The sequence below is a fragment of the Bubalus kerabau genome, chromosome 11, assembly GCF_029407905.1.
Source record: "Bubalus kerabau isolate K-KA32 ecotype Philippines breed swamp buffalo chromosome 11, PCC_UOA_SB_1v2, whole genome shotgun sequence".
Taxonomy (NCBI): Eukaryota; Metazoa; Chordata; class Mammalia; order Artiodactyla; family Bovidae; genus Bubalus; species Bubalus kerabau.
The window spans coordinates 90,711,980-90,731,616 of record NC_073634.1 but is presented as its reverse complement, the minus strand read 5'-3'; the positions used below and the strand labels follow the sequence as shown (position 1 = coordinate 90,731,616).

Below are 19,637 nucleotides of genomic sequence, written 5' to 3'. Positions count from 1 at the left end.
CCCCGCCCCTCCGCTATCCGCCCCGCCCGGATATCCGGCGTGGCCCCGCCTCCCGGCCGTCGGCATCATGGCGCTATGCGAGGCTGTGGCGAGCGGGAGCCCTCTGGTCTGGCCTCGGGTTCTGCTTTTCGGAGACTCCATCACCCAGGTGACCGCCGCTCGGCCCCGCGTCCAGTCCGCAGGTCCCGGCTCGGCCTCTCCGCGCCCCCTGGGCCTGCGGCCCCGGCCGAGAACCGCGAGCCTGGTTTCTTGGCCGATCCCTGGCTCCCGTTTCCCCCGACTGTCCCGAGGTTGCGGGGCCGCCGCCCCCCGCAGCCCGCCGCCCTCAGGCCGGTCGCCTCCGAGCCCGGCAGCGCGGGCCCCTTCGTGACACCGCCCCGGTGGCTCGTTTATCGGCGTGGGTAGTGACGGCCTTGGGGGGGCGGCGCGGCCTCGCAGTACTGGACCCGGGTCTTCTTGAGTCTTCGGGAGCCCGTTTGACGGAGGAGACCGTGTGCGGGCGCGTTCAGGGGCTCGTCCCGGCCGCGCCCTGGGGTCACAGGGCCCGCGCTGGCTGCCCTTTCCTCTCCGCGTCATTTTTCATGGAAATCTCAGCAAGCCCTGGCACGCTGTCTCCAGTCGTGTTGTCTTCCTGCTCAGTGACCGTTGTCCTTTTCCCTGAAAGGGACTTTTTTTTTAGTTAATATTTTTTTATTGAAGGATAATTGCTTTATAGGATTTTGCCGTTTTCTGTCAAACCTCAACATGAATCAGCCATAGGTATACATATGTCCCCTCCCATTTGAATCTCCCTCCCCATCCCACCCCTCTAGGTTGATATAGAACCCCTGTTTGAGTTTCCTGAGCCATACAGCGAATTCTGAAAAGGGACTTTAAAACTCGCTTACAGCAGGAGCAGGGCACTCTGGTATCGCAGAGCTTCCCTGGGCAGGTCGCCTGCACAGGCCCCAGGGTGGGGCTGAAGCACTTTCTGCAGTTTTGTATTGCCTGGGCTCCATGCAGAAACCCTGGAACCAGTTCACCTCTGTGCTTCCTCTGATGGAACAGGTTGATCCAGAAAGAGATACCTCCAGGTGTTAGCAACCAGGGTTCTTGGCCTTTCCCTAATCAGTTGGTGAGAGACCAGTCAAGGAATTCAGGCAAGGCTTGGTTGGAGCTCCTGGGGCCACATGGAAGGAGTGAAAACAAGTAACATGTTCCCTTGCTTGCTCCCCAAGGTGGGGCAGACTGGTTCCTTAGATGGGGTGAGGGTAGGTGTGAGTCTTGGGGTCCTGAGGGGCATTGGCTTAGGTGGTTTGCCCAGGCTCCCAGTGTGTTGAGTGCAGGGGGCACTGGGCAGTACCTTGCTTTTGCTCGTAACACCCCACTTTTGTTCCCAGCTCTTCAGAAGTGGCAGTTGGATTTTTGGTCTCTGTATCGTGTCCATAATTGGCCCCACCTTGGCATGGATGCAGCTATATTTAGCCCCTTAAGGTGTCTTTTTATTTTGTTGCTCCCCTCTCCAGAGGCATACACTGCAGCGAAGAGCCAGATCATCTTTTCACCCAAGATTATTTCATCTCTCATCAGAGGAAAAATAGATGTTCTTACTTCAGGGAAGGAGTGCATATTTAAAATTACCCTCTTGCGGCTTTTATTTTGTTAGTTATTTTTCTCACATTCAGACATGACTTCTTAAACCAGTTTTATTTTTAGGCTCCTGAGGACTTTCCAGATTCCACAAGGGAATGTATATCAAAAATACTGAGTTCTCTAATTTCCTTATTAATTCAACTATGGTGAGATAGTGTAATGTGGATTTCATTTCCTAACTAGACAGTTGGTTTTATTTCTTGTATCTCTCTTAAGTATCTTTTCTAAATAACAGTGACACTAATACAGGTCTCAGTAAGGTGCAGCCGGGGAGTTCGCTGGTGGTCCAGAGGTTAGGGCTCTGTACTTCCACCACAGGGGGAGTGCGAGTTCACTCCCTGGTCAGGGAACTAAGATCCTACATGCCTCATGCTGTGGCCAAAAAATAAATAATAAAATGCAGCTGACTGGCTCAAATCCTGTTGCCAGGGAAGACCCCTCACTTCTAGAGCGCTGCTGCAGCGCAGCTACGGTAATCCCTGAAATGACCTCGGAGCAAAGCGAATGGTGCAGGCCAAGAAGTCAGAGAATGCAGAGAGAACAGGAGGGGGGTTGCTGAACAGATTGTCCTGATGACATGGATAAGTGGTAACCGGCTTTTCTTTCTTCAGTTTTCTTTCCAGCAGGGTGGATGGGGAGCGTCACTGGCTGACATGCTGGTCAGGTGAGAATAGTTTCTAGATTGATGCTTGAGTGCTTATTGATGGAGAAGAGAGGGAATGGTGGTGCCCAACAGTAAGTCCCTCCTCTCTTCCTCTTTTCCACCTTTCCCAGTTGGTGTATGTAAAGGGGTGGGGGGGGCGGGGGGTAGCACTCAGGTTCAGTTAAAACTTGGCCACCACATGAAACCAAACCCTCAAAGTTGTGAAAAAATGTATCAGGGGTTTGGATCCAAAACATATGGCTATTCACTATCTAAACAAGACAAGTTCTTTTTCACTTATGACCTGAATAATTAGCAAGGAAGTCAAATGAAATAAGACAAAATATGTCCCGAAACTATAGTTGGATTCCTTTTTGGGTAGAGACTTTTTCCTCCCAAATTCACTTTATAAAATATAACAGAAAAGAAATATATATATAGCAGAAATAGTGGGGGTGGTGGGGGGAGAAATAATAATGATTTTGACATCCCATTTGCCAAAATTCATTTAAGCATATGCTAATGGAATTATTAAAAGGAAAACATGCCCCAGTTCAAGAGGTTAAGAAATATTTAGCAACATTTCCACACTAGAAACAGGAGACACTAGGATCTGTGACTGGGTTTCAGTAAGCCGATCAGCAGTTTTCTTTTCCTCCTTCAGAAGAAACAACAAGCTGGGTGTCTGCCGGCTTACATTACTTGATAGTTTTCTTCAGCAGTATAACTAACACACCAAGAAAATACATTTAACGTAATTTCTGAATTTGAAGTGTTTTAAAATGTCTTCATTTCTTCTTCATCTCCTAAACTAGAAATGAAAAGAATGACTTTCCAGCTTTTTCTATTTCCAAATGCTTTCTCTGTTTAAATTGACTTAATCTAAAAGCCCAAAAGTGTTGTTTCATTCCTGTTTTCTCTCCTGTAAGAAGGGTAGGAGGTTCTAATAGCTAACTTAATTTCGTGCTCACCAGGTGCCAGAGAGGTTAAAAACACTTCATGTTTATTGTCTCATTGAATCTTGACAGCTACCGGTAGCATAACTGGGGAGTCCTCCCATCCATTATAGCTGAGAAAACTAGGGTGGAGAGAGGTGGGCAAGGTCGCCCAATAGCAAGTGTCAGGTGTCCTGGCCTTGAGCCCAGGCTCCTCCCCTCTGCAGATGACAGGGACCCTGCTCTCCTGTTGGAGGGTGAGTGAGCTACTGGGTGCTGCTCAGTCAAGTACTGGGCTCATAAGAAGTGCTCAGCAAACGCTAGCTTTTGTTTTTAGTAATTCAGTACCTGTTTAATTGATCGATTAACCTTTCCTGATCAAATAGAAGATACTGAAAAGCAGAATATTCCAATCATCTGAAACTCTAGAAATGTCTCACCAATAACTGTTTTCTGAATCATTTTAGTACTAAAATCTGGTCAGAACTGTTTGTTTACATGTGTGATTGCTAAGTGAGTGAGTGAAAGTCTCTCAGTTGTGTCCGACTCTTTGTGACCCCATGGACTGTATAGTCCTGGAATTCTCCAGGCCGGAATACTGGAGTGGGTAGCCTTTCCCTTCTCTAGGGGATCTTCTCAACCCAGGAATCAAACCCAGGTCTCCCACATTACAGGCAGATTCTTTACAGCTGACCCACAAGGGAAGCCCAAGAATACTGGAGGGGTTCCCTATACTTTCTCCAGGGTATCTTCCCAACCTAGAAATCAAACCAGGGTTTTCTGCATTGCAGGTGGACTTCCCTCGTGGCTCAGACGATAAAGCATGGGCCTACAATGCTGGAAACCCGGATTCGATCCCTGTGTTGGGAAGATTCCCTGGAGAAGGAAATGGCAACCCACTCCTGTACCCTTGCCTGAAAAATCCCATGGACAGAGGAACCTGGTAGGCTACAGTCCATAGAGTCGCAAAGAGTTGGACACGACTGAGCGAATTCACTTTCACTTTTCTTAACCAAGTGAGCTATGAGGGAAGCTTGTGATTGCTAAAGACCATTTAATTAGAAGCTAGTTAATTTTCAGAACTGAGAGTAATTGTAGGGAATTCCCTGCTGCCTAGGACCCAGATTCAATCCCTGGTCGGGGAGCAAAGATCCCACAAGCCACACAGCCAATAAATAAAGAAAATTATGTGTATTTCTTAAAGATGAAGTTGTAGACCATGTATGGATATGTCACATTTTAAAAGCATCTTGTGACAGAAAGAACAAAACTGAGCGGCTGTGGCTGACCCACAGGGAGGCCTGCGTGGGCTGACATCTCCCTGACTGGGGCTCTGCCCACAGAGCCTGCCTCCCCGTCCCCTGGGCTCTCTGACCTCAACCAAGGCCACTAGAGCCTGTTGTGAACCAAAATGCCATGTGGAACAGAGACTAGCAGCTCAGCAGCAGGGGTTCCTCACGTGGGCGCCCTCAGCCCACCTTCTCCCAATGGGCAGGTCCCCGGAGCAGCACACCCAGCATCAGAGGCACTGTCTGCATCACGCTGCGGTCCCCAGTCCCAGCCTGCCCTCCCTCTGTGATGCTCCTTTCCGTCCCACTGATAACTGCCCTTTGGAAGGACACGTCTGTCTTTAGCCATGTGAAACTTGGTGTGAATATTTTTTGCAGACCTAAGCCTGGAACTGATTTGATTCAGTTTAAACACTGAATTAACGTACCTAATTACTTACCTTACTAAGAATCACCTTACTGTAACTGCCCTTCTGTACTTCCTGGATGAGCATGCGTGTGCACTGTTGCACCGGACTCTGCGGCCCCATGGACTGTAGCCCACCAGGCTCCTCTGTCCATGGGATTCTCCAGGCAGGAATACTGGAGTGGGTTGCTATTCCTTTCTCCAGAGGATCTTCCCAACCCAGGGATCCAGTCGAGTCTCCTATAGCAGTCTGGTTCTTTACACTTCGCCCCCTGCCTGCATGGAGAGCAATACGCTTAAGAAATGGAGTCCCATAGGGAATCCCGAAATTTTAGCTTTAAGTAAAATCTTTGTATATTCAGTACAAAAGCATTTTAACAATTCTTAAATCTACTTAAATGCTTTTGAAATTTATTGATAAATATTAACACTTTGAATAATTCTTTTAGCCTCTGAACTTAAATTCCTATTGTTAGCCAAGAATTTATGTGAAAACCTTTCTTAATTTTCCAGTTTCTTTAGCCATTTGAATAACGTGGGCACTACTGATTGTGTTAGTCAATCCAGAGAAACTTGGATACTCTTCCCCTTTCAGACAGGAACTGTAACAGTTTCAACCCTGGGCCTCACTAGCAGTTTTTTCCTGGTTCCCAGCCTTATTATAATGACTTTTTTTTTTTAATCTATAATGGCTGGCATTTATTGAGCTCCTTATATAGATCTGGCCACTATATTACTTTTAATCATCAGGTAACCTAGCAGATGAGGTACTAGTGTTCACCTCTCAGTGGTGGGGAGACAAGCTCAGGGAAATTGAGCGGCCAAGGCCTTGCTGGTCGGGGGCGGCGAGGTCCAGCCACCGGCTGCTGTGACCGCAGCCCTCACTGTGCCGCTGCCACACCACGCGGGCGGCGCAGCTCTGCTTGTTTTTTAAGTGCAGCAGGGACTTAACCACTGGATGATGTAAGACAGACTTAGCAGATTCTAGAGTGCTCCACTGTCGAGTGTTCTAAGTGGAGGCGTTAGAACGGCTAGTCAGGTTTTTATAATCATTATACGCTAAGAACACAAGACTCAGAAGTAAATGTTCCTGAATTTCTGTTGTCGCTCCGAAGACTCACAGATGCTGAGCTATCAGAGCAGAGGCCCTCCTCCTCCTCTCTTGGGCCTTTGGTGCCCCAGCTTCTCTGCTTAGTTGCTTACATGTAAGAATTTGAACCAGACAACAAAACTAACCGCATCAGTTTGCTAACCATAAACTGAACTCAGATTCACTGGGGAAAAAATTGTTTTAATGGGTAACTTGAAACATTTACAAACCTACCAAAGATCATAGCTATTCAGTGTTAGCTCCATTTCCATGGTTTGTTTTTTCAGCATTCCATACAGTACTGTGAATCAAGTCATATAGTTTTAAAGAGGAATAAAATGCCTGTTAGAACTGGTTTAAACTGAAACACAACTAATTTACTGAATCAAAACCACGGGGTGGTAGTGATGGCAGTGTCGTTGGTGACCTGAACACATGCCCACTGTGGGCACTGCAGACAGCGGGGGCGCGCGGGCAGCCTCTGCCTTCTGCTCCTCTTAAAGGCAGCCCACCAACCAGGCATGGCACCAGCGAGTCTGCACAGCCCCTTCGTCTTCACAGCCTCTGTCACGGAGGCCTGGGCGGACTTCCCTGGGTCTCGGAACCAGGAAGGAGTCTGACGTGCCTCAGCCCGGCCCTGCCCCATCCCACACGGTAAAGCCCGGGCAGTCAGCCGCCGGGCACTGCCTGCCTCCTCACAGACACACCCCCTCCCTCACCAAAGCATGGCTGCAGGGGGCCGAAAACAGTTCTCTGCCCACAATTCACCTTTAAATTTTTTTTTTCGTTTTAGAAAATGTGACGTCCTGAATCGTGGATTTTCAGGTTACAACACCAGATGGGCCAAAATTATCCTCCCCAGACTCGTCAGGAAGGGGAGCGGGCTGGACAGCCCAGTGGCTGTCACGATGTTCTTTGGTGCCAATGACAGTGCGCTCAAAGGTACAGGCACTTGTGTTTCCCTAGGCCTTTTGTCACTGTTTTCTGTTAAAGCCAACTTAAGTTTCTACACTTTTTTCAAATGTTTTCGTTATCTCCCAGGAGGTAGTTTTGCCAAACTTAGAGTAGGTTCCCCAAGTTTACTTCCATTCATTTCTTCTGTCTTGAATGTCAGTCGGTTTTACTCCCGACCTCGCAGAGGCCTGGGTCCTCGGCAGACCTGCAGCTTCTGGAGTTTAATGTTTTTGGAGTCCATCTGTGCTGCGCTCAGTTCCTGAGGTCCCTCTTTAGCTGATGCAGTTGGCAGGAGAGAACCAGCTGTACACGTTGCGGTGCGACTCACACTGACGGAGAAAGGACCGCTCCGGGCAGCGGCACCCTGACCAGGTTTGAGTCCCAGGCCACGGGAAACAGGTCCAAACAGGAGACGTGTCTCCGTATTTTTGGAAGAACTGTTTCTGTGACTGGAGGCACAGCTGGCGAGGGCAGGCCCCTTTTCCTTCCCTGCTCGTGAAAGGAGGGCCCTCTGATCAGAGTAACTGAGAGGAGCAGCGGCTTCCTCCCCTCTCCGCAGCGCAGGTGGGGCCCTCAGGTGAGGCTGAGAGCAGGGAGGGGGCAGCTCCCAACTGTAATGAAGGCTTCTTGCGCCTGTGAGGTTATAAACAACAAGTGTTGGTAGAGACTAGAAGTGCTCTCCATGAGACAGAAATTTCCCAAAGAAGTGATTTCTTTCAATTCAGGACAAGGAAAAACAAGTATGAAAACAATGGAGGAAATTGCCAAGGGAAAAAATATAGATTTATGAAATAAAATAGCCTATGTCAAAAAAAAGAAAATGACACATTAAGGAAAGTATTTGCAAAAGCATGACAACAGAAGGTTAATGTTTTTAATGTAGAAATCAATCAGAAAAATATTCACTCCAATTTTAAAAAATGGGCAGAGGCAGGAACAGATGGATCACAGCAGGAGAACTGTAATAGCCAGTACATGTTCAGAAATGTGTAAAGCCTTCCGTCACGCACAAAGGGAAAACTGAATATTGACTCTCACATCAGTGCATTTAAGCAGCATTACTACAGCTGCCAAGTGTGGAAAACAGGTGCTCTTACAGGACTGGAGGAGGGGCGGGGACAGGGAGGACTTGAAATCTTTCTGGAAAGCTCCCATCCAGACCCCCCTCATTTAGAAACCTGGCCAGCCAGGGCCATGTGCAGAGACGTCTCTGTCATTTACAACAAAACGTTGGCATGCTACACAGTAAGGAAGTAGAAGCGTTCACTGTGGTCACCCTACAACCAGGCACCAGGTTTCTGAGGACTCCTTGTGAACACAGACACGCTTATAATGTATGTTTAAAAAAAACACAGTATGGTCATTTATCTTTAGTGTGATGTCTCTTTTGTGAAGTATACATTTCGGCTTGGAAAGGACTGGAAAGTATAGCCAAGTGCCAGCAGTAGTTCTCCGGGTGGTAGGATCATGAGTGCTTTGACTTTGCTCCTGAGTTACACTTCTGTGGGGTTTACAAAAAGCCTGCAGCGAGCCTGCGTGAGCCCGTCTAGAAGGAAACCTTTGCAGCGATGCCAGCTGTGCTTAGCTTCTTACTGAGCTTCCTTCCCGGCAGGCACCTTGCTCTCAGCGCCCGGCACACTTGGCTGAGGTCATTTCACAGCAACCCCGCGAGGCAGACCCTGCTGTCACCCCCATTTTACCTGCAGGAAACGGAGGGCCAGAAAGGTGGATCATTTGTCCAAGGGCACAAGGCCAGCCAGTGACAAAGCCAGGCTAGAACCTGGGCAGGCTCCCTCCACAGCTCGGGTCTCCTTTACAAATCCAACCTTTTGGGTTCATGACCACAGGACAGAAAAGCAGGAGAGGCGAGCGCACTTACAAGGCTCCAAGCCAGGGCCACTGAAGTCCACTTTATGAAGAACCCTGCGCTGGAACTCTCCCCACTTCCCCGCCCTCGGTGCCACACATTTCCCCGGCAACGTCAGGGTCGGGGCCCACCTATGAACATGCATCAGCCTGACCTGTCACTCCTTAAAAAAAGCCTGCTTTGGGGCTGAAGTGTCTGTCTCCCTCCTGAACAGACGAGAACCCCAAGCAGCACGTGCCCCTGGAGGAGTTCGTGGCGAACCTGAGGAGCATGGTGCGGTACCTGCGGTCCGTGGACGTGCCCGAGGGCAGGCTCATCCTCATCACACCACCCCCACTCTGCGAGGCCGCGTGGGCGCAGGAGTGCCTCCAGCAAGGTGAGTGTGGGCTCCCGGACACAGGGCTGCATCCTCAGGGGTCAACTCCCTGTCTGTCCACTTTCAGTCAACAGAGGTCACAGAAGAGCTCCCATCGTGTGTCCTGTTGACAGAAAGCGTGTAGGGGCCAGCCCTTTGCAGAGAAACTGAGTGAGCACTGTGGTCCCTTGCGGCTCTCACCGCCTCCAGTTCAAAGTCAGATGGATGGCTCTTCCCCCGTCCGGCAGCAGCCTCTCATTGCATACGCCAGTTGAGGCATCCAGGCCCCACAGTCTTCCCCACCACACCCCGTGCCGGCCCCCGGCCTGACTCCATCCACCTCCAGCCAGGGCTCTAGCCAGGCCGCTCAGCTCCCCCGGCCCCTATCTGTCCTGTGTCCCCTAAATGCCCTTCATGGCTCCATCAGCCTTGGTCCCGTGCTGGGGAGCAGGACACGCGTGACCTGCGAGGCCCGTCCTGTGTCCCCTGAGCCCCATGGCAGGCCAGTTCGGGTCCGTCAGCAGGTACCCATTCACCTGCGCTGAGCCCTCCAGGTAGTAGGGCTTGCACAGAGGCCAGCACCTGGGTCTATTGGTTGCACCTGGATTTTCTTTTCTCAATAGGCTGCAAGTTAAATCGCCTGAACTCGGTTGTTGGTGAATATGCCAGGGCCTGTTTACAAGTAGCCCAGGACTGCGGGGCTGACGCACTCGACCTGTGGACCCTGATGCAGAAGGACAGTCAGGTACAGTGGTGTGCATGGTCCTCTCCCCCGCTGGGATGGAGTGGAGGCGGGGCAGGGGACATGGAGAGGCTCCGGGAGAGCCTGCAGTCGCAGCGCCCCAGCTTGGCCATGTTCTCCCCCTGCATTCAGCAGCTGGTATGCGCTGGGAAGTCCTCTGACAGGAGTTGGCACACAGTGAAACAGATGAGCAGTAAATGGTCGATGGCGTGGGAAAGTACTGCTGCTAGAGAAAGGGGCTGGCGGCTCTCAGCGTGTCACGTCCGAAAAAACTTCCCAGGGGTCTAAAGCTGGGAAGGTCTTCCTTGGCGGTCACCTGCTCAGACGTCAGCAGAGCAAACTAACACCCAGGAGCGGTGCAGCCTGCGAGTCCTGAGCCAGCTCCCGATTCTGCTGGGCGGGGCGGGGCGGGGCTCGGCTCGAGCAGAGGAGAAAGGGCTCCCACGGTCAGTGTTCTTGAGATCGGGGGCCGCAGGGGTCTGGACTCTTGGCTGGACGGTACAGATTCTTTTTACCTAATCGTGCACCTGTCAATATAATACCCAGACTAAGAGTCAGGACAGCTCAGGACCCAGTGTGTCAAGCTGTTTCTCATGCGTTTCACTTTGTTGATCACAGTCGAGTGCTGTATTCACTCAGTGATTCTCTTCTTCCATCTGCCGGAAGGACGCATCAGCTCCGGCGCTTTCTGATGCTGTGAGCGTGGGGCGCTCCGTGTGTCCTCCGCAGAGGACAGGGGGCGTGGGACGAGCTAGGGCAGCTCCAGAGGGCCGCCGGGCAGGCTGGGGACCCGCCGGCAGACCAGTACACGCCTTTAACCGGGTTCTCTCCCCCTCACAGGACTTTTCCTTCTATTTGTCAGACGGACTACATTTATCACCAAAAGGAAATGAGTTTGTGTTCTCCCATCTCTGGCCTTTGATAGAGAAGAAAGTCTCCTCCCTACCTTTTCTCCTCCCCTACTGGCGAGACATAGCAGAAGCAAGACCAGAACTGAGTCTCCTGGGAGATGGGGACCACTAGTCCCTGGGAACCAGGTCCTGCTATCTCTCTACAGAACCTGAAGTCGCTGGTGCACAAAGACCCCAAGATAAGTGGTCGAAGAATTTTTTTTTAAATGTTTTAAGTCTTTTGCTCATGACTCTGGAACAAAAAGTACTGTCTGCCACCAAGATGAATAAAATCATTAGAATTTTCTTAGGACAGCTTTGTACCTAGGTACATCATGTTTTGATAATAAATATTTATTGATTGATGCAGGTGTCATCTGTGCCACAACTACAAAATATGCCCAGAGCAGCTTGTTAATAAGTGGAAAAAAAAGGTAAAGACAGTTTTGTTTCTTAAAAAGTCACAATTTTATAAAAAATGGTTTTCTTACATCCACTCATACGTACACCCACACACCCCACTCACCTTCTATCCGACTGCAGAAGTGTAACTCCAATGTGAGAGTATCATGACTAGAGACAGCAAATACCGTAAGGTACAGGTTCAAGTATTAGTGTAACAGGTATCTGCGTAACAAACGTCCTTAGAAAACAAGATACGATTTGTCACAGGTTTGGATGATTGCCCTCAAAGCTTAAAAGTTATCTCAGTTAAAATGTGTTGGCTGGTGAGCACAGTTCAGAACTTAGCAGGGGAAGAAAGCTTTTAAAGCAGATCAGAATTCAACCTGATGGTTTTATCCTTCACATAGTAAACACAGACGTTACTGAAGCACTAGATCAAGAATGAACACAGGTGAATACCAAGGGTTCTTAGAAGTCAGTTGTGTGGGGAGAAAGCCCCAGGCCAGCACATCACACCCTGTTCCTTCGGCAAGAACCATCTCACATAGCCTCTTGGCCACTAGTGTTTGAGCAGAGGCAACCATACCCTTATTCTGAAGTAGTTCAGGTTTTCTAAATGGCAAATGTTTTAAGAGCATGGTAACAGTGCTGACACGTGAAGATACTTACAAAACACAGAAAAACTGCCCAGCTCACTAGGCTCCAAAAACTGTTGGCAGGATTTTGTAGATTCATTTGGCTATAATCTATAACCTTCACTATAAGCTGCTGCTAAGTCGCTTCAGTCGTGTCCGACTCTGTGCGACCCCATAGACAGCAGCCCACCAGGCTCCCCTGTCCCTGGGATTCATTGTTTTAATTCTAGAAATTAGAAATTCTAACAATTTAGAATTAAGAAACATTAACCTATTTCTTAGTGTAATTCCCTTCTTCTGTTAACAGGTTCTAGGTATTACCTAGAACCACCTAGAAACAGAACCCGCATTTTTGAGATAATGTATAACTTGTTGGTTTTATCACCCTTTGTCTTGAAGGCAAAAAGTAAATCTGTGTCTGGTTACCCTCTCACAAAACCACTACATGCCTATGTTCACTAGGTCATTACAGTGTATTTAAAAAAGAATCTGATCATCTCCCTAATCAGTGCTGTTCTCAATGTAAAAAGTTAATTTACAAAAACGTAAATATTCATAACCTAATCCAGCCATAGTTTCTGCTTCTGCACCACAGGTTGAAGGATACTTTAAAGATCAAAAAAACTGAAACCTGAAAGCCTCAAAATAAGCCAGATTCACCTTACCTCTTCAAAGGAAAAGGGCCTGACCACACCAGTATTACGTATGCAAAGGAAGTCCAAACACATGACCAGCATCTGCTGTGAAGTCACTTCCTTATTTCTCCCAAATCTTCACAAAAAATAGGCAGTGATTTGGGGTCAAATCCCTAAAAAATACTCTGTCCAGGAAGTCAGAGAGCCCAGTACACAGCTGGGGACTAGCACTCGGTCTCCTTGCTGTCCACGCGGTTCTGACGCTGCAGCTTGAAGGACGAGGCCTTTTCACTTCTGGTGACTGGATGGTCTGTAAGGTCCTCGAACGACTTGGCAGCTGCACTGCTATTTGGGAAGGGATCCTTCTCAAAGCCATCCTCATCGGCATGCGAGTCCGTGCTCGGGTCCTCCTGGATGGTGTCCATCCGCTGGTGGTCCAGCTTCGGGGCCACGGGCGCGGAGGGTGCGGGGGGCATCACGGGGGTGGTCTGCAGGCGACCAGGGGTCTGGGGCGCAGGAAAGGGCTTGATGATGCGCACCGAGGCTGAGTCCATGCTGCTCAGCATCTCGACGTTCTGGAGAGACATGGGGCAGGGGGTGAGCCCCACCAGACGGCCGCACCCATCAGCACCCTGATCCCCACCCACCTTCTGAGGAAAGCACCCTCAGAAGCAATTAAACAGCTTCCAAGTGTCCTGACAACCCGTGTGTGAAAACCCAAGAGAGTCAGAAGAACCCTTGTCAAGTTAAGATCCTAAGACAGGAAAAGCTCTCCAAACGTGAAAATAAGTCAGCGCCGAACAGCCAACTACTCAGGGCAGCGGGGAGGGCAGAGCGGGGCTCCTCTGTAGTGTCAGTCTCCATCCAAGCAACTGACTAAAAGATCACCGTCATGAGGTTCATGTTCACATCCTGCCTGCCAGAAGACGGCCCTCCAGCCAAAGAAGGCGCAGCTGGGAAGGCCAGTGAAGGTGTCTGCTCAGCAGGCCTCCAAACACAACCAAAAATGACTTCCTTTTGTGTGAGATACTTACACTGGGGTGGAACAGAGACAGAGACTCAAACTGCTTATCCAGTTTCTTATCCTAGAAAGACAAGAAAAGCAGGGTCATTCCTACAACCTGCTCAGTAGAGGCTCCGTCCTCCTAAGCCCCTCCTAATAGTAACTAATGAAGAGCTAGCTTAGAACTTGAGTTGTAGGAAGAGGGAGCAGGTCCAGCAGATGAGAATGTGAGTTCTACTCAAGCTTGAGGGGTTCTGCCACAAGTGTTTCCTCTTACACTTGAAGGAAGTATGTTTTTTGGCATTAACTGCAGAAACAGGCAAGGTTCAAGTGCTGTTTTTCTGAGAGACTTGCTCCACACCCGGGCAGGAACAACCAGGGCACCTCCATGCGTGCTCAGCACTCAGAGACGAGGCTGACCCTAAGGGCAGCCCTAGGAGGTGGAGGGGCAGTGCCCGTGGCCTCATTTAGCACTGACCTCAAAGTGCCCCAGACCCCCCAGCCTCAGTACTTTTCTCAGCGTGTCCTGAGTTTCTGTGGCCCAAACTCTGAGAGGACCTAGGCCTCAAGTCCCGAACTGGCTCTCAAGTCATACTCTGAAAGGCTGGACACACAGTCCTCCCTCCACCCTGCTCCCTGTCTGGGGCTGACTAGTGACAGGTGACCACGAGCGAGGCAGGAGGCCGAGCCCAGGCCTGACTGCCCTGACCGTCTTCTGTGCTTGGAAACCAGCCACTGCCCGCCCTCCTATCGGCAGCTCTGCTCAGAAATCAAAGGTCAGGCCTCCATAGTGGATGGCACTGTTGCCGTGTATCAGAGCTTCAGCTCTTTTAACAGAGCGGGACTTGAGCAGAGGTTTCCTCAGGCTCACCAGGCTCATCAACCGGAGGAAGAACCGTCACGAGACAGCGCGCGAGGGAAGGCAGCCAGGGCCACGAAGACCCGAGAGTTCCCTGCACCGCAACCTCCCACGTGCTCACGGGAGGCACCCTGCTCAGGGCTTTCAGAGCAAAGACCTGGAAGCCTGGGTCTGAGTGCCTCGTCTCTGCACAGCAGACAGATCTTCACTTTCCCACAGAAGCAAGGAGAATGGATTTATAAGAAAACTTATAAAGTACTGGAGCTTCTCAGCGTGCAACCAAGCTTGTTAGCTGTTACTCGTCTTGAACAATCAAATGACTGCTGGGTGTCCTCACAGGGAAAGATCTGAACACCCCAAACGGTGCTGCCGGGACCCTGGACGAGACGGGACAGCGTCTCTGGACAGCTGCTGGTTGCCATCTGCGCTGTGACAACAGCCTGAAAACGCTCAAGCCGCAGCTTCACTCAGAAGTCCTAGACAAGTCCAGCTAAACAGTCTCTGGTGCTTAGAAAGTATGAAATTCCTCAGAAATTACACACGAGAACAAAACAGCCACACAAAAAAAGACCATTTTTTAAAATTTAGTCTTTTAACAAGATACACTTTCCTGGGTGTAACACCGAAAATGTCATTAGAAACAGGTCAGAGTTTTCTCAGAATAAATCTTATCTTTTCAAAACAGCCCTATGGTTGGAGGTGCTCAAGTTTAACAAAATGTTTTGATTACTTAAAAACTGGTGACTCACCACACAATGGACCAGAATGCTGAAAGGAATCCAGAATATCAAGGAGAAAACCAGGACGGAACCGACGATGTTGTCTGCTAGAAACTTCCCTGTGAACAATTCCAAACAATGAATGTCCTGAGCAAGGACTCAGAAGTCGAAAAGCAGCGTTCTTAGAGTATCATCAGGTGTCGGGGCACAGACTGCCGGTGGGGTACCGCGACGTGGCTGGCATTGACAGGCCGGAACCATGCCACCCACGCAAGACCCGAGCACCTCCCCACTCACGGGCGCTCTCCCCAGAAAGGCCCAACGCACTTATGGAGGACACGTCACATCCCGGGGCGGCCCACCGGTCCCCAGAGGGACGCAGCAGGGGGCTCCTGCTGGAGGAGGCTCCTACTAGGAACGATGCTCGCCAAGACAGTGCTGCTGCTGTCTGGGCACTGTGGTTATTTCTGGGACTAAACTCAAGTATGCACCCTAGACATAGCGTGCATCCTCACTTCTGGAAAATCTGAGACCCACTTGTAAATGAATGATTCTCACATCACGCAGGATTCTGGCAATCTACAGCTTGCAGTCTACAATCTGATGCACGCTTATGCTGTCTAGAGTTCATTTCCAGTAAAGCAGTCTGTACTTTCTCTTCCCTTGTCTGAAAATCTGTGTGTCCATGCTATACAGGTGCAGACCTGTAAGTCCATTTTTTTTTTAGCCAACAAAGTCACTTCAGAACGTAAATGGTGACTATTTCCATCCTCTATTGAAGGACTGTTAGTCGCTCAGTTGCGTCTGACTCTTTGTGACCCCAGGGACTGTAGCCCGCCAGACTGCCCTATCCATGGGATGCTCCAGGCAAGAATACTGGAGTGGGTTGCCATTTCCTTCTCCAGGGGATCTTCCCAACCCAGGGATCGAACCTGGGTCTCCTGCATCGCAGGAGGATTCTTTACCCACTAAGCCACCAGGGAAGCCCATTGCAGGATTCGGGCATATCAGTCTGAAACCACACTTTCTAACGTTGTTGGGGAAGTCAGCTCAGTTCTAAGCAGCCTCCCACCCAGGGAAACCATGTACCGAAAGTATTGATGCTCAGCTTGTCAATGAACTCCCAGAAACGCTCGATGACATCCTGCACTCGCTTCTCACATTTGCCCTGAAAACAAAAAACATCAGGTGTTATTTCGAGGGCCATCCATTTAGAAGGAACGTGGCTTCCTTCATGTTAAAACACAAACTAACGTGAAAAGGGATCCACTGAAACCAAACAGCCCAAGAGACCCACCTGACACACTGAAATGGGGACCTAAAATCCATTTTTATAAGTGAATTTAGAGTCACAAGACACACACACACACACAAGGGATCCACTGAAACCAAACAGCCCAAGAGACCCACCTGTGACACACTGAAATGGGGACCTAAAGTCCATTTTTATAAGTGAATTTAGAGTCACAAGACACACACACACACACACACCCGGACACACACACACACACACACCCGGACAGCCTGCAGAAGCCTCGGACACACACACACCCGGACAGCCTGCAGAAGCCTTGGGGACACACACACCCACCACACACACACCCGGAGAGCCTGCAGAAGCCTCGGGGACACACACACACACACACACACACACACACACACACACACACCCGGAGAGCCTGCAGAAGCCTCGAGCACACACACACACACACACACACACACACACCCGGAGAGCCTGCAGAAGCCTCGAGCACACACACACACACACACACACACACACCCCCACACCCACACCCGGACAGCCTGCAGAAGCCTCCCAAGCCCCTAGCCTGCAGAAGCCTCGGGGACACACACACACACACACACCCACCCGGACAGCCTGCAGAAGCCTCCCAAGCCCCTAGCAACCCTCTTCTGTGAGTGTGCCGGGACAGTCGTGTTTCTGTGAGGAGCACAAGGATCTGACGAAGGCCGCCGACACATCATTCCTACGTACTCTGTACCCATTTCAAGGTCAGAGCCCACAGTTCTGCAGCATGAGTTTTACAATTAGCCTAGAAAACCAAGTAAGTGGGAAGTGAAGTCGTGTCCAACTCTTTGCAACCCCATGCACTATAGCCCACCAGGCTCCTCTGTCCATGGGATTTTCCAGGCAAGAGCATGTAAGTGGGACTCACTGCCTGCAAGCAACCAGCTTTAGCATGAAGCCCCCAGGGCCTGTGCAGTCTCCTGAACACCCACGGAACCTGCCTGGACTCACATGAGGACAGTGGTCAGACGTGGCACTGTCTGTGTTCTGATTTCCTTCCGCTTGCAAAGCCAAGCATTTACAAAACAAAAACTTCACATGAATAAACACTGTACATAAATACTCACATTCGTATCACAGAAGCCTACTGTACAGGGCTTGCCCTTCCTCAAAAACAAGTTCTTCTGTTCGGCATTGACGTAAGGCACGCAGCGGCCCGAGGGGTCCCTGCAGCACACCTTGCACGAGTTGTCGGTTTCTGAAACGGAGCAGAGCCTCACATACACACGGTCCTCTGCTGCCCTGACCCTGCTGGGCCCCCAAGGGCGGGGTCGGGCTGGCAGGCAAGGGCCACCTCCGCCCCTCCTGCCTTGGACACGCACTCACCATTACACGCACAGGACTCCAGCCTCTGCTCGCGCTCGCAGAAGGGCACGCACTTGCCGTCCTTACACTTGCCGAGATCCAGGCACACGGTGTCATCGGCGGCGTTTCCAGGAGGCGGGCACTCGCTGCTGTTACCTGCAGCGCGGGGGAAACGGGCGCCCTGAGTCACCTGGACCTGCTTCATCGGGAGCTGGGGAGCACCGTGCCGAGCACTACGCTGCCCAGTGTCCGCTCAGCCCCGCGGCCTTGCCTCCGTCAGGACCTACTCGTTCCAGGTATCCTGCTTTTTTACCTCTTCATAGTGAAACACAACGTGCGTATGAAAGAATGTGTATGTAAAACAGATCCCTACTGCTGCCACTAACACAAGACGCCTGTGAGCCCTGACTTGACTGCACACTCCCCCAGCGGGCCTCCTGCCCACAGCCCTCCCCGGCCCACACGCCCACCCTTCTTCACCTTCTTCCATTCCTCTCACCTCAGAACCTTAACGCACGCTGCTCAGCCCCCAGAGGGTTCTTGTCTCCCTCTTTCAGGAGGCCAGGCTGGCCTTCCTCACCCTTTACATTTTCTCTCAAGCATCTCCACCCCCAGATGACCTGAGAACCACACCTCCACTGGAGGCCCCTCACCCCATCAGGCCCCATCACTGCACACCCCTCCCCCCACAGCACCTCTTGCAGTGTGCATCCATCTGATTATCTGTGAGGCCCCATCACTGCACACCTCTCCCCGCCCACAGCACCTCTTGCAGTGTGCATCCGTCTGATTATCTGTGGTTCTTTTCTGTTTCTGACCACCAGACTGGTAAGCTCTATGAGATCAAAAACCAAATCTATTAATGAATCAATGTATGTCCAGTTCTGTCACACTGTAGGTAAACCACAGATATTTCTTGAAAGAATCAATGATTCTTAAGGACAAAGAAAAGCCACCCAAAAATGTTAAATTCAGGAGAATGGGTGAAACTAGTGACTCATTCTGGAAAATGAGAAACACAAGCAGTTAGAAGTCCACACTAAAAGAGAAGAGAAAACGACTGTATGAAGACACTATAGGCCTGGCCTTTCAAGTGAGGAATGAAAGTTAAAGTCATTCAGTCGTGTCCAACTCCTTGCGACCCCATGGGCTATACAGTCTATGGAATTCTCCAGGCCAGAGTACTGGAGTCGGTAGCGTTTCTTCCCTTCTCCAGGGGATCTTCCCAACCCAGGGATCGAACCCAGGTCTCCCACATTGCAGGCAGATTCTTTACCAGCTGAGCCACCAGGGAAAGCCCCCAAGTGAATCAAAAGAATTCAGACCTAATGGTCTGTGAACTTAAAGGACTCTGCCCTTTTCCCCACAGAAGCAGACTTTCATTAACTACCTAACGCAGATGACACACTTAGGCTGTTAACCTTTGCCTCTGATTTTATAAAAATGTGTCACGTGTGCTGGGCATTCAAAGTGTCATCAAGACTGTCTTACAGACAACTCACCCCCACTGAAAGCAAGCTCTGGAAAAAGGACAGCAAGTTCAGTGCAGGTTTATACTCTGAACTGTCACCACATTTATGTCATGCTGCTCTCAGCAGATCCAAAAAAAAAAAAAAAAAAAAAGCTTTTGTTGAACATCTGCTCTTAAAAGATTAAAATCAGAGCGTGAAGATGCACAGGAAAATAATTAAGAACACAGCATCACCTATTCAGCACAGTCCTCCACGTGGAGCAGGCACTGGGGTCCCCCAGGGGATGCCGTGATAGAGCACGGGCTCTGTCCAGAGTGGCTGGTGCAGGAGGCCCAGGGAGGGGCCGGAGCATTTCTAACAGGAGCCCAGGTGATGCTGCTGCTACTTCATATAAATACCATGGGAACAAAAGTCTCTTTGATAAGGAAATCTTTTTTCAAACTGTTTTACATGTATTTAAAAAGAAAGCACCTTCCTGAAACTGTTTGGTTA

General features: G+C 50.2%; 2 protein-coding genes across 9 annotated transcripts in view; one reads left to right on the top strand and one right to left on the bottom strand.

Moving 5' to 3' along the window:
* On the top strand, positions 1-11,168 carry IAH1 (isoamyl acetate hydrolyzing esterase 1 (putative)). Of its 5 annotated transcripts, none has more exons than XM_055540970.1 (6): positions 1-148; positions 2,244-2,296; positions 6,789-6,937; positions 9,031-9,192; positions 9,795-9,916; positions 10,776-11,168. In XM_055540970.1, the coding sequence occupies exons 1-6, from the start codon at positions 68-70 to the stop codon at positions 10,833-10,835; spliced, it is 627 nt and encodes a 208-aa protein (XP_055396945.1). In that variant the 5' UTR covers positions 1-67; the 3' UTR covers positions 10,836-11,168. The 5 variants fall into 5 exon arrangements, with proteins under 5 accessions (XP_055396945.1, XP_055396941.1, XP_055396943.1 ...); XM_055540966.1 differs by having other exon boundaries at positions 4-148; positions 10,754-11,168; XM_055540968.1 differs by lacking the exon at positions 1-148 and adding an exon at positions 1,121-1,217 and having other exon boundaries at positions 10,754-11,168.
* A 354-nt stretch (positions 11,169-11,522) lies between these two features.
* The window catches only part of ADAM17 (ADAM metallopeptidase domain 17), a 44,567-nt gene continuing 36,452 nt past the window's right edge, over positions 11,523-19,637 (bottom strand). For all 4 annotated transcript variants that reach the window (XM_055540962.1, XM_055540963.1, XM_055540964.1 and 1 more), the window contains 6 exons: positions 17,695-17,829; positions 17,436-17,566; positions 16,149-16,227; positions 15,090-15,178; positions 13,513-13,563; positions 11,523-13,053 (listed from right to left, as the gene is read on the bottom strand). In XM_055540962.1, coding sequence (XP_055396937.1) covers positions 12,703-13,053; positions 13,513-13,563; positions 15,090-15,178; positions 16,149-16,227; positions 17,436-17,566; positions 17,695-17,829 — 836 coding nt within the window. In that variant the 3' untranslated portion in view covers positions 11,523-12,702. The remainder of the gene's footprint in view (positions 13,054-13,512; positions 13,564-15,089; positions 15,179-16,148; positions 16,228-17,435; positions 17,567-17,694; positions 17,830-19,637) is intronic.

Excerpts from the sequence above, each read along its gene's own strand:
- IAH1 (XM_055540966.1), top strand. The coding sequence starts at position 68 with ATGGCGCTATGCGAGGCTGTGGCGAGCGGGAGCCCTCTGGTCTGGCCT. Across the intron at positions 149-2,243 it reads TCGGAGACTCCATCACCCAG|TTTTCTTTCCAGCAGGGTGG; the intron begins GTGACCGCCGCT and ends TTCTTTCTTCAG. Across the intron at positions 9,917-10,753 it reads TGATGCAGAAGGACAGTCAG|GACTTTTCCTTCTATTTGTC; the intron begins GTACAGTGGTGT and ends TCCCCCTCACAG.